General features: G+C 37.8%; 1 protein-coding gene across 4 annotated transcripts in view; it reads left to right on the forward strand.

Annotated features, from left to right (window-relative positions):
* Window positions 1-461: 461 nt before the first annotated feature.
* YEATS4 (YEATS domain containing 4) overlaps window positions 462-13,047 on the forward strand; it is a 58,816-nt gene continuing 46,230 nt past the window's right edge. The window contains exons 1-3 of one of the 4 annotated variants that reach the window (XM_077111387.1): window positions 761-847; window positions 1,031-1,262; window positions 4,042-4,117. In XM_077111387.1, coding sequence (XP_076967502.1) covers window positions 4,115-4,117 — 3 coding nt within the window. In that variant the 5' untranslated portion in view covers window positions 761-847; window positions 1,031-1,262; window positions 4,042-4,114. Of the gene's footprint in view, window positions 604-716; window positions 848-1,030; window positions 1,263-4,041; window positions 4,118-13,047 lie in introns of those variants that run through there. The other 3 variants (XM_077111386.1, XM_077111385.1, XM_077111384.1) reach the window with 3 other exon arrangements.

Here is a 13,047-nt window from a genome sequence, read left to right on the forward strand (position 1 = left end):
ACTGTGCTCTTCTGAATATTGTAATGCTTTATTAGGACCATTCTTCATAAATTTGAAGTTGCCAGATTTTTGTCCTTTTTGTATGCAAAATGTTGTTTCAGATTTAAATATTTTATAAAACATTTGGGAATTTATAAATCAATAACTCCTCATGCTTATAATAGCAGTAGCACCTCTTAAAAACCTATAAAATGTCATTTGCTTTGCCATTGGAACAATTTAAGTTTGAACATCTCCCGATTACAAGCCACCATGTCAAACATTCAACATGCCTGATTATAACTGCTTCCAAATTCCCAACCATGATAGGAGTCACAGATGGATTACAATCATTGAACCCTATGACCTGGATAAAAGGTTGGGGAGGGGGTCTCTTAAGGGGAGTATTAATTATTTGTCTTTGTCTTTTCTGTTTATGCTTAGTCTTCAGATGCATGCAACAAGCAGTCCAGGGTATAATGCAATGAAAAATCGCCAGATCTGTCTTCCTCGATCTGCAAAAACAAAAAGAAGAAAATGCCCGAAAGTCAGGATGTTTCCATAACGCAGATAAAGGTGCGGACCTCAGAATACCAGGTCCTGCCAGGGTGGAACACTGTCCTGGTGAGCACATGATTGTTTGCAGAAGGATACATTTGAAGGTTGTATAGCATGCCTGAGAATAATGTTGATGTGGCAGTTTGGGTGAAAAACAACTTACTAACAACCTTGAAAGATACTTTCTGTTTTGAAGCATCTCAATAAATAGGAGGAGGAAGTCTCAATAAATAGGAGGAGGAACTCCCTGTCGAGGCTCTTATCCTTTGAGACGTGAGTTCCCTGCTCTCATCTTAAAAGACTCTTCTGTGTGAGTGTCTATTTTTCAGATTCGTGGTGTCTTCTTCAGCCCGTTGTGCTGAGCTAGTCTCAGCATCTAACCAAAGTCATTTAATCATTTTCTTATTGTTAATTTTAGGACATCATACTATCAATTATCAAAAAATAATTTGAATGTCAGTGAACCAATAAAATGTTCTTGCTTTCCATATAGTTCACAGGGTGGAGCTCCCAAACCATTGGGCAAAGAAGAAAGTTAGATGTTAAATACCGGGATCATCTTGCCCTATTCAGGCTAGAGGTTTGGCTTCCCAGTCAACAGGAAGGCTCTCTGGGACTTCTCCTTTCTGCCAGGATCCATGGCAAAAAGTTTAGCATATGTGAATTCACCAGAACTATGAAAAGATTTGGAATGCATGGCTTCAAGGGAATCAGTCTGGCAAACTGTAAGTCTGCTCTCCTCTATACTTTCAGATAATAACCAGAAGGGAAACTAAGAGAGGAGGACATTAAAAAGGGGATTTGAGTGAATGGATTTTTTTTTTTATTTCTTTGAGTTTGTGTGCCTAAAATGTTTTAAAAACATCAACTTTTTCCCATATAGTCAGACATACAGATGCAGGAATAGAGTATGGAAAGGAAAATTTCATCCATTGTAAGTACACTAGACCCCGTTTTACTCTTTTGGTTCCCCTCAGTTTTCCAAGGTGCCTCAACTCAATAGCTTGTGTAGGTTGACTAAAAGATACATTTGAGGATCTGGCATATTTCTGTCAATTTCTCAATACTTGACTCCATCCATTCCCAAATTAGGAATCAGGTTCTGAGAACATGTGACACATACTTTTAAAAATTCGCCTGCTGTAAGATTTTTAACAGGAAAGATTTTAAAATTATGCTGAACTCTTCATACAGAGGGCAGCAGGAATCTCAGTAACTGCATTATATAAGGGTCCTTGATGAATATGAAGTGATGTTTTATTATTCTTATTCACTCTGCTGGGCTAACTTTTTTTCATTTTCTCTACACCATCAAGGTTGCTTAGAATAAAAGTCATTTTATATTGTAGTCCATATTTGTCAACATAATCAAGTAGTTCTTAGCTTTATTCAAATGTTTCCTCTGAATCCCTATTTTGGGATGAATGAGTAGATGGATGGAATATTCTTTCCTCTAAGTCTTGTCTTCCAGATTCTGATTATTCAAATCTAGCCTTAGCAATTCAGAGAAACTTCCTTTCTCTCAGAAAATCCTCATTTCTTCTAATCAAAGGTTTTTTCATCAATGTAAGCATCAACTACGAACTTGCAAAATCCACTCAACAGCCCTGCTAATTTTTCTATTCCGGTTATGGGAAAAAGAGTAAAAGCAATAGAACAAACATCCATTTATATATATATTTTTAAGTATTTTATCTGCTTCAATAGCGTTATAGAGTGATATACATCACACAAGAAATCTCTTAGGGGACTTTTAACAATTAAGTGCTAAAATATTTTGCATCTTTAAACTTATCAAGTAACTCATTAGCAAAATAGAATTAGCTAAATAAACTGATTTAGGTATATTGTATAAGTGATTTGGTGTGCATCCTTATTACTAAAAATACATTCCTTTCACGGGTGTGTTTGGCCCAAAGGGAGAGTAATTATGACACACATGCTATATACCACAATCAAAATGGAAGCACCCATTATGGGATTTTTCAGATCAATAGCCTCTACTGGTGTAATGATGGCAAAACCTCAGGAGCAGTTGACACCTGTGGTATAAGACAAGATAATGTATGAGTGATGATGGCATAGGGCCTGTGTGGTTAATCTTAACAAGAATAAAGATTCAAAACAAATATAAAAGCCTGCAAGGGTCTTCCCATTTACTTTGGGGAGATTTAGGGATAGCTTGTTTGCGTGGTCCTTTTAAGTTGGTTTTTACTTTTTATTAGGAAATGTTCCAAATATATACAAAGTTAGAGACATTAGTATAATAAGTAGTGATATGCACAACATGTATTTTTGAACATTTTGCTATATTTGCTTCATATAGTATGCATTTGTGTGTCTACATATATATATACACACAAGCACATATATATTTTTTTGTTTAAGGATTTTAAAGTGAATTACAGACATTATGACATATTGGTTCTAAATTCTTTAGTTGCATCTCCAAAAGACACAGTTCCTATATATCATTATCACACCTAACAATTAATTTATGGATTTATTTTGTGTGACTCAAATAGTTTATTGAATGCATATAAAAATAGAAATAACATATGGAATCTTTAGTGCATGCAATACTGGATAAATTTTGCCAACTTAATTCATTATATTTTTAAATGATAAATTCCCAATAAAGAAGATTAGTCTTAGAATATTCTCTTTGTTTAAATCCAATTAATTGAATTTTTAAGTACTTTGTATTATATAATCATCTGTAGTCATTGAATAAAAATCAGAAAATACTGATAAAAAAAATCATCCATTATCTTTCTACCCAGAGATTTATAACCACTGATAATTTTTGGTACTTATACTTCCAGAATATATGCCAATTATGTATATGAATATAAAGTTGCATCATGCATATTTGAAGTACACACATTTAAATATGTAACAATGTATACTTTTATGAAAAAGAAATTATATAATATATACTGCTTTACAATTTGCTTTCTGTGCCTCACAATAACTTCCATGTCAACAAATACAGATCTGTCTGTATTATCATTTTAGAGGGTTGACTAGAATTCCATTATGTGAATATCCATAATTTACGATCCACTCCTACTGTTAAGCACTTAGGCTTCTTCCATTTTTCCCTTTTATAAATTGCTATGAATAAACTTGTACCTACATCTAAGGGTGCATTTCATCTTATTATTTTTAGTATAAATTCCAAAGTGCAATTGCGGAATAAAAAATTACTAGTCGACTTGTTTATTTTTTTACAGTACCTAGTACAAAGATGACCTTCCATCATATTAGTCAATAATTCCAGAACTTCCAATAACTTCATTAAATAATGAACAGAATGCTTTATTTCATGCCCAGTGAGATGGAATGAGGGAAAATTTTCCCCCCATGTTCTTAGATATTTGGGCTCTTGGAAAATAAGATCCTAGTATTCTTGCCTCAGCCTAATAAAGTAAAGCTGACTAAACCTAAACATAATGAAATTTCTAAGACAGTTGTTTTCATTCCTCACTGCCTTTTTCTCAGCTTTGCTGCAAGATGACATCACACAAGCCGTGAAGTGTACAATGAAGGTTGTCAGAACACAAGGCATTACAGCATGGTATGTTTTCAACTCTTAAAACTATTTGACCCCAGTGTTGATATGTGCAGTGAGATTTTCAAAGCCCAAAGGATGATACTAATAAATGAAAATTGCAATTTTAGTTTTATACTAAAGTATCATGTCATTCCTTGAGGAAACAATCTGCCTTAACTGATTCAGAATCTTACGCTTCTTCCTCACCAATTTATTTTAGAGAATTTATGGAGCTTTTCAACTTTTCCAAATGTGCCTTGTCAAATCCTGGAATTAGTTGTAGCACAAAGTAATGTGGCGTGCACGTTGTAATTGCAGATGTAAAAGTGCACAATTCAACGGATATGTTCAGTATCTCAGTGCTTCAGTGAGGGCTTTGGGGATGAGTGGAGTCCTTTGCATTCATACCTCACTTAATAAGAAACAATATCTGTATCTATCTATAGCCAAAATCTTATTGATTGATAAAATACTTAATTTTCTAATGAATTTGAAGTATGTATATTACTGTGTTAGTTAGATTCAGTTGTCAACTTGGCCAGGTGAGCATACCTAGTCTTGTTGCTGCAGACATAAGCCAGCGATACGTGAACCTCATCTGTTGCCAATTACATCTGCAGTCAGCTAGGAAGCGTGTCTGCTGCAATGAGTGATGTTTGACTTAATTGGCTAGTGCTTAAATGAGAGATTGCAACGTAGCACTGCTAAGCAGCTCGGCATTCCTCATCTTGGCACTTGCAGCTCAGCCCAGGCCTTTCGAGATGCAGAAAGAAGTCACCCCGGGGAAAGTTGTTGGAACCCAGGGGCCTGGAGAGAAGGCCAGCAGAGACCATCTTGTGCCTTCCACGTAAAAAAGAACCTCAGTGGAAAGTTAGCTGCCTTTCCTCTGAAGAACCAACAAAATAAACCCCCTTTTATTAAAAGCCAATCCATCTCTGGTGTGTTGCATTCCGGCAGCTAGCAAACTAGAACAATTACAATAACGATATTTTAACCTTTTTGTGGTTTATTTCACCTTTCTTCACAGAGTTGCATGGAAATAAATTGTCAGAACAAAGATCTCACTCAGTATATTCAAGGCTGTGGAGTTTAACTGAAGAGTTTTCCTTCTGTGTCTCCAATTGCTTCTTTTTCACATAGAGGAGAAGTAATGAGTCACATGACCATTTTTTCCCCTCAAACTGGTAACTTATATACAGAAGGACAAACAAACTATGGTCTGTCTTCTCGAGGCTTAGGGTTTAACTAATATGTTCACTGTTGGATATTAAGCCTACAATATTTTTCAGGTTATTAATAGAACTAATGCTATTGAAAAATTATCAGAAATCTTGGTTATCAGAAGTGTCTTTGTGTACTCAGTTCCTTCCTAATCAAAGAAATAGCCTAGACTTAATCTTGAATAATACAAGTAATCCCCCAATGTTGGGTAAAAATGTAGCAAAAGACCATCATAAAATAAATTGCTCTCAGGCAAAACTCCAACTGTATAGGCACCCGTTTCCTTAATCTGATCAGTCATCTCCAAACCAGTGGAGATGAACACTCTTTGCTGGGCAATATGAAATTTTTAAGAGTGAGTTTCCAAATGGCTAAAAGTGGGGGTAGCATAAATTAAGAATTTGGATTTCATAAAGTGTGTGACTTTTGGTTTAACTATTTTTCTAGCTGTCTTGATTATACACTGCTTAAGAGAAGACTCACAATATATATACCAATCTAGAAGAGCCCTTTAGGAATTCTCATATGCATCTTGCTGATCATGAGGGAATACAAAGATGATTAGATGAGCTGTTTGCTATTCCTTAATTTTACTCATTTAGATTCAGATGTATGACTAAGCCCTGAGGCTGATAACTTTGAAAGTATTAAAATAATAGCTAATTGACTATAGGCATGAAATTATGTGTGTTGTAAAAAAAATGCAGTCACTAAAGGCTTTGTGATACATACCTTGTCCTTCTTTGTTTAAGATCCATTTAGTGTCTCTGAAAAATATATATTCATAAAAAAAGATGTATCACTCAGTATTCCCTATATCTTCATTTGTACCCAAACAACTTGATTTTAGCCTGCAAAAATTCATAAGCATCCTGACAAGTCTCACTTTTAATTTATAACTGCAAATAATCTCAAATGGACTCTCAAATCTGCTTGGCCATCTCAGTCACCCTTTTTTTGTTGATGTCCCCACTCTCCAAACTGACCATTACCATTTTACTTTGTCTCCTCTCTCTTCAAAGCCCCAGAACCCTCAGTGGACTCCTCACCCCAATCCAACATCTTCTCTCAGAAGATGACTGAGTTGCATCTACCATTTTACCCTGATGGAACAGAAGAAACCTCATACAAGTTCTCTTCTCACCACTGAACCAGCCAGTGCACCTCCCCTGGGCCCATCTTCCCGGCTCCATGTTATCTGGACCAAGGGTCTCTGCTCCTGCCTCGGTGGTGTCTCCACCTGTCCCTCAATCCATTCTTTCCAACTAATCCAAATTGGGCTGTTTCCTGCGAGTGTCTCCCTCTTTGCTGGATCATTCCTATCGTTGTCCAAATTCCCATCTTACAAAGAACCTTCTGTTGATCCTTCATAACCCTACAGCTGCAACTCCATTCTCTGCTCCCTTTTACAGCAGTAATTCTAGAAGGAGATGTCTCAGAAGCCAATTTCACTCCCTCATCTTCCCTTCTCTTTTTGCCCTTTCTAATCCAGTTTTTCCCCTCACTCGACTAACCCTGGTCTTTTGACGTCCCCATGACGCCTTTGTTGCCAAATCCAGTGATCATCTGTTCATCTTCTTTGATTTCCCAACAGTGTTTGGCAAAGGGAACAACTTCAGAGCTCTAGAAAATTTTCTCTTTCTTGGCTTCTCCAGCTCTACATCCACCTCACTGACTGCGCCTTCCTTTTCAGTCTCCCTTGATGATATTTTCTGCTATTTAATCTCTAAATGTGGGAGTGGGCCATGGCTCAACCTATAACCATTTGATACACCAGATATCTTACTTATTCATTTATGCTTTCTTTCAATCTTCTTGCTGAAATATAACATGCAAAAGGGCAGGGCTTTTTTCCCCTGCTTTTCATAAACATTGGTTTGGCTAATGGAGCCGATTCCAGCTGGTTTCTGGGTCATTTTGACAGGTCCCCCCTCGTTCTCTGAGCACTTCCTTGTTTTCCAGCACAAAATATTCTAAGGTTTCTTGCTGTTCTTTCTGTGCGCCATTTCTAAAATCAGTCATTTTCCCCAGGAGTCCTTGTTCCCCTTAGTCGATAATGGTATTTAAAACAAGATAAAGCCATTAAGGTGTCATTGTTCTCAGGTCCTATCAGTGGACAGAGTTACAGGATATATGTATTTACACTACATTTGTTTCTATATCAATTTTTTTTTAACATGGGCAGGCACTGGGTCTCTGACACAGCAGGCGAGAATTCTGCCACTGAGCCACCATCACATCACCCTCTATATCAATTTATATTGAAAATCACAAATTCACACCAATACCTCCAATTCCAAAACACACCACAGTGTCATTTCGGTTTTCCGCCTTTCCATATTGGTAACTCCCTTTTCTGATAGTGGGAAACTGCTCTTAATATTCTTATAATTTATCTTTAATACATTTGATCCATTTGCCTGTATTTTACCAATCTTCTTACACATCCACACCATGGAAGTAATGCCTTCTTTATTCCACTCAGGCTCTGATACTCCCCAAGGGACTATCTCTTCCTTCCCCCATCCATACCTCCTGACTGTTTCACGGCCATGATAATCCATGCTGGGCCACTGTCCTGATGAGAAGGAAGGCAGAAAATTAAGAGCTTTGGCCATGCCCATATCCCAAACACCTGGGACAGTGCTTTGACCATAATATACACTCAATAAATATTGGTCAATTGCATGAATCTCTTGCTAATTAATTAGTATATTCCCCCATGTTGAGCATTCCAAGACTTTTTTACTCTTCAAGGCCACATCATCCCACAAGGACAACTTCTGTGGTTGCAATGGTCAGACCTCAAGTCTGTGAATATAGTGGCATAAAGCAGCCATGGTGGGGGGCAGGGAAGCAGGTGGCAGCCAAGGGCCCAATATAGCTGAAATCCTGGGGCCATCTGCACAAGAAGAAACCCAGAAAGCTGGGGCAGTATTCACTAAGGGGTATGAAGTATGGCTCAAGCTAGGGGATAGAGCCTTGAAGGTTGACAGCTGAAAACACAGATGGATCATATCAAAGAAGAGCCCTGGTGGTCCAAGAGCTCAGGCTGATTGAGGAAACAGCCAGACCTAGCCAAACTGGGTGGAAGTTGGCTGAATAGGGAAAGCAGTGTTTATTGATTTTGCTTAGTGCTTTTGATAAGTATCATTTTTTAAAAACTAAACCTGTTCTTGTTAATACAATAAAACTCCTGAACCAAATCCTACCTTTTCAACAACAAAACAGTATCAATGACCAATTTCAAAGGAAACTCAATTTCTATGATACTTAACTTTTGCCCCAGCATATTATTTAAAATGGAGAGTAATATTCCACGTGATAACTGACCTCTTCATGTGGCACTAACTATAATTAAGACCTGAGAATGCTTCTTGCACTTCTGTTTATGGCATTAATTTTACATACTAAAGTTAATTACAAAAAAATTATAAGCTCTAGTGGCTATAGTCATTAATAGAAATAATATTTTTCAGAACTTCCTCTTATAAGTACATATCAATTATACAAATTATATTTTAAATTGTTTCTTGTTTCTATTTTAACAAAGTTATATATTCTCAGTGTTTACAGAGTCAATTAGTGCTACCAGGTTTGCAACAAAAAATGTTCCTCTCCCATTTCTCCCTATCTGGATGCAACCACTCTCTAGTCTTTTAGCTTAAATAAATATATATAATATTTAATATATAATGTATGCTATTTAAATATATACATATATACCTAAATATTATATATACATATCTTTAAATATTAGGCTTATTTTGCACCTTCTTTTTTTTTCTTTAAACATCCAACTTATTTGTTACAACACATTATTTCCAAATACAAGAAGAGGAAACAAGAGGAGAACACGCTGGCTGGTGGGGCTGGAGTGGGTGGGGGGTGCCCGAGGCAGGAGAGGAGGGGCGACTTGGTCCCTGCTCCTCAGCTGGATTTCCCAGCAGTTAACAGGAGGGGCAGGTTCATTCTGGGGTGCCCCAGAGGGCTGGGATGGGCCAGTGGAGGGCCCTGGATGCGACCTGGTGGCCCACCCTCAGAAGGTGTGTGGAAACCAAGGAGGTTCCTCAAGCACTCGGGAGGGATTTACTTAAAGGAGGGATGATAAGGACATGTCTGCAGTCAAAAGAAGAGAGAAGAAACATCTAGTGAGATGGAGTGGGGGTGAGGGGGTGGAGATAGGGGGCCTCCCCTGCCCTCATTCCAGGACTCGGTCCTGCCCCAGTGCCTCTTCCCATGATGATGATTTTCCACTGCCAAACTCCAGGACATCTGAAGGGGGGGGAGGGGGCATGGCACTCACTCTGCCCTCAAAAGCCTTGGATCCCAGTGGCCCCAGGGGATGTTGGACAGGGCATAGCTGGGTTTTTTCTCCTGCCCACACCCCTATGCTGGCCCACCCGGGCCAAAATGCCCTCTGAGGGTCGGGGCTGAAGTGTCACCATGCAGGTACGGGGAGAGACTTCAGAGAGGAGCATGCCCTGGAAAGGGGTGTTCAGGAGTTGAGACAGACCTGGGTACACCTGTCAAGGGTCTTTGTCTGCCTTGAATTGCTTGTTCTTGATGTTTTCATTTTAGGATGCTGCCTAGCCACCATGGCAATTAAAGATTCAGGTCTATCTTCTCCATCCCCACCAGACATGCATCTTTCCCCTAAGTGCATCCTTCCTAGGTAATTATATTATTTTTAATTAGATCAATACTCACTGTCTTAAAATAGTTACTTTATTTTCTTACACATAATTTTCTTTTTTCCTAGAATTAATAACTGCATGATTTTAAAATTTGCTTAGTTTTCTGAGTAGCTGTCATTAATTCAACTCTCAAATTCATAGTCTGGTACTTAAATCTCTTCTCAAGACTTCACGCACAGCTGGAATTTTATCAGTTTCATCCTTCTGAAGCAGTATCTCCCAAATATTTCTGACTGACTCTAATCTGAACTTGTTTCTGTCTAAAGCTAATACATAACTCTCATCCTATGCTCTTTATTTCAGCATCATGGTGGGGTTCTCTTCTCTCTCCAAGTTTGTTATTTATAGGGTTTCCTATATTTCATGATTTCTTCTTTCTTGGTTTAGTGACTCATTTTCATGGATCACATCTCCAGGATTTCCCTGAGAAAAGGGGGACATGAGTGTACTTTTTATTTGGGATTTGAATATCTGAAATAGCCTTTATTCACCTGGTTGATAGTTGTCTGGGAATAGAACACTAAGTTGGAAGTAATTTTCCCATAGAATTTTGAAGACGGTCCCCCATTGCCCCCTAGGATTTCAGTGTTGCTATTGAAGTCGCTCTTCTTCCTGAATCTTTACAACTTGAAAGTTTGAGGGATCTTGTCTTTATCCCTACAGTTCTCAAAGTTCACAGTGGTGTGCCTTTTCATAAGTCTGTTTTATTCTTTGTTCTGGGGACTTTGGTAGGATCTTTCCGTTTGGAAAGAAACATATCCCTCAGTTCTGGAAAACTTTCGTGAATCATTTTTTGATGATTACCTGAAGTTTTAGTTTGCTACAGCTGCTAAAATTCAGATACCATAAATTGGGTTGTTTTTTAAAATGGAGATTTTTTAACTTACAAACGTACAGTTCTGAGGTTGTGAAAATGTCCAAATTAAGGCACCCACAGGAATGCTTCCTCCCCAGAGACTAGCTACTGGTGATCTGGGACTCGTCTGTCGCCTGGCAAGGCACATGGCAGCATCTGCTGGTCTTTCCCTTCTCTCCCAGATTTCGTTGTTTTCAGCTTCTGGCTGCTCTGTCTGCTGGGTTCTTTCTCAGTTTCCATATTTTTTTTCTCTATCTTCTGTGTTTCCTTCTCTTATAAAGGTCTCCAGTAGGTGGGTTGATACCCACCCTGAATGAGGTGGGTCACATCTTTTTTTTTTTTTTTAATTAATTAAAGAAAAAAAAGAAATTAACACAACATTTAGAAATCATTCCATTCTACATATGCAATCAGTAATTCTTAACATCATCACATAGATGCATGATCATCATTTCTTAGTACATTTGCATCGATTTAGGAAAAGAACTAGCAAAACAACAGAAAAAGATATAGAATGTTAATATAGAGAAAAAATAAAAATAATAATAATAGTAAAAAAAAAGACAAACAAATAAACAGAGAGACAAAAAAAAACCCTATAGCTCAGATGCAGTTTCATTCAGTGTTTTAACATGATTACTTTACAATTAGGTATTATTGTGCTGTCCATTTTTGAGTTTTTGTATCTAGTCCTGTTGCACAGTCTGTATCCCTTCAGCTCCAATTACCCATTATCTTACCCTGTTTCTAACTCCTGCTGGACTCTGTTACCAATGACATATTCCAAGTTTATTCTCGAATTTCAGTTCACATCAGTGGGACCATAGAGTATTTGTCCTTTAGTTTTTGGCTAGACTCACTCAGCATAATGTTCTCTAGGTCCATCCATGTTATTACATGCTTCATAAGTTTATTCTGTCTTATAGCTGCATAATATTCCATCGTATTTATATACCACAGTTTGTTTAGCCACTCGTCTGTTGATGGACATTTTGGCTGTGTCCATCTCTTTGCAATTGTAAATAATGCTGCTATAAACATTGGTGTGCAAATGTCCGTTTGTGTCTTTGCCCTTAAGTCCTTTGAGTAGATACCTAGCAATGGTATTGCTGGGTCGTATGGCAATTCTATATTCAGCTTTTTGAGGAACCACCAAACTGCCTTCCACAGTGGTTGCACCATTTGACATTCCCACCAACAGTGGATAAGTGTGCCTCTTTCTCCGCATTCTCTCCAGCACTTGTCATTTTCTGTTTTGTTGATAATGGCCATTCTGGTGGGTGTGAGATGATATCTCATTGTGGTTTTGATTTGCATTTCTCTAATGGCCAGGGACATTGAGCATCTCTTCATGTGCCTTTTGGCCATTTGTATTTCCTCTTCTGAGAGGTGTCTGTTCAAGTCTTTTTCCCATTTTGTAATTGGGTTGGCTGTCTTTTTGTAGTTGAGTTGAACAATCTCTTTATAAATTCTGGATACTAGACCTTTATCTGATATGTCATTTCCAAATATTGTCTCCCATTGTGTAGGCTGTCTTTCTGCTTTCTTGATGAAGTTCTTTGATGCACAAAAGTGTTTAATTTTGAGGAGCTCCCATTTATTTATTTCCTTCTTCAGTGCTCTTGCTTTAGGTTTAAGGTCCATAAAAACGCCTCCAATTGTAAGTTTCATAATATCTCCCTACATTTTCCTCTAACTGTTTTATGGTCTTAGACCTAATGTTTAGATTTTTGATCCATTTTGAGTTAACTTTTGTATAGGGGTGAGATACGGATCTTCTTTCATTCTTTTGCATATGGATATCCAGTTCTCTAGGCACCATTTATTGAAGAGACTGTTCTGTCCCAGGTGAGTTGGCTTGACTGCCTTATCAAAGATCAAATGTCCATAGATGAGAGGGTCTATATCTGAGCACTCTATTCGATTCCATTGGTCGATATATCTATCTTTATGCCAATACCATGCTGTTTTGACCACTGTGGCTTCATAATATGCCTTAAAGTCAGGCAGCGCGAGACCTCCAGCTTCGTTTTTTTTCCTCAAGATGTTTTTAGCAATTCGGGACACCCTGCCCTTCCAGATAAATTTGCTTATTGGTTTTTCTATTTCTGAGAAATAAGTTGTTGGGATTTTGATTGGTATTGCATTGAATCTGTAAATCAATTTAGGTAGGGTTGACA

Source organism: Tamandua tetradactyla, chromosome 7 (genome assembly GCF_023851605.1).
Source record: "Tamandua tetradactyla isolate mTamTet1 chromosome 7, mTamTet1.pri, whole genome shotgun sequence".
Classification (NCBI taxonomy): domain Eukaryota; kingdom Metazoa; phylum Chordata; class Mammalia; order Pilosa; family Myrmecophagidae; genus Tamandua; species Tamandua tetradactyla.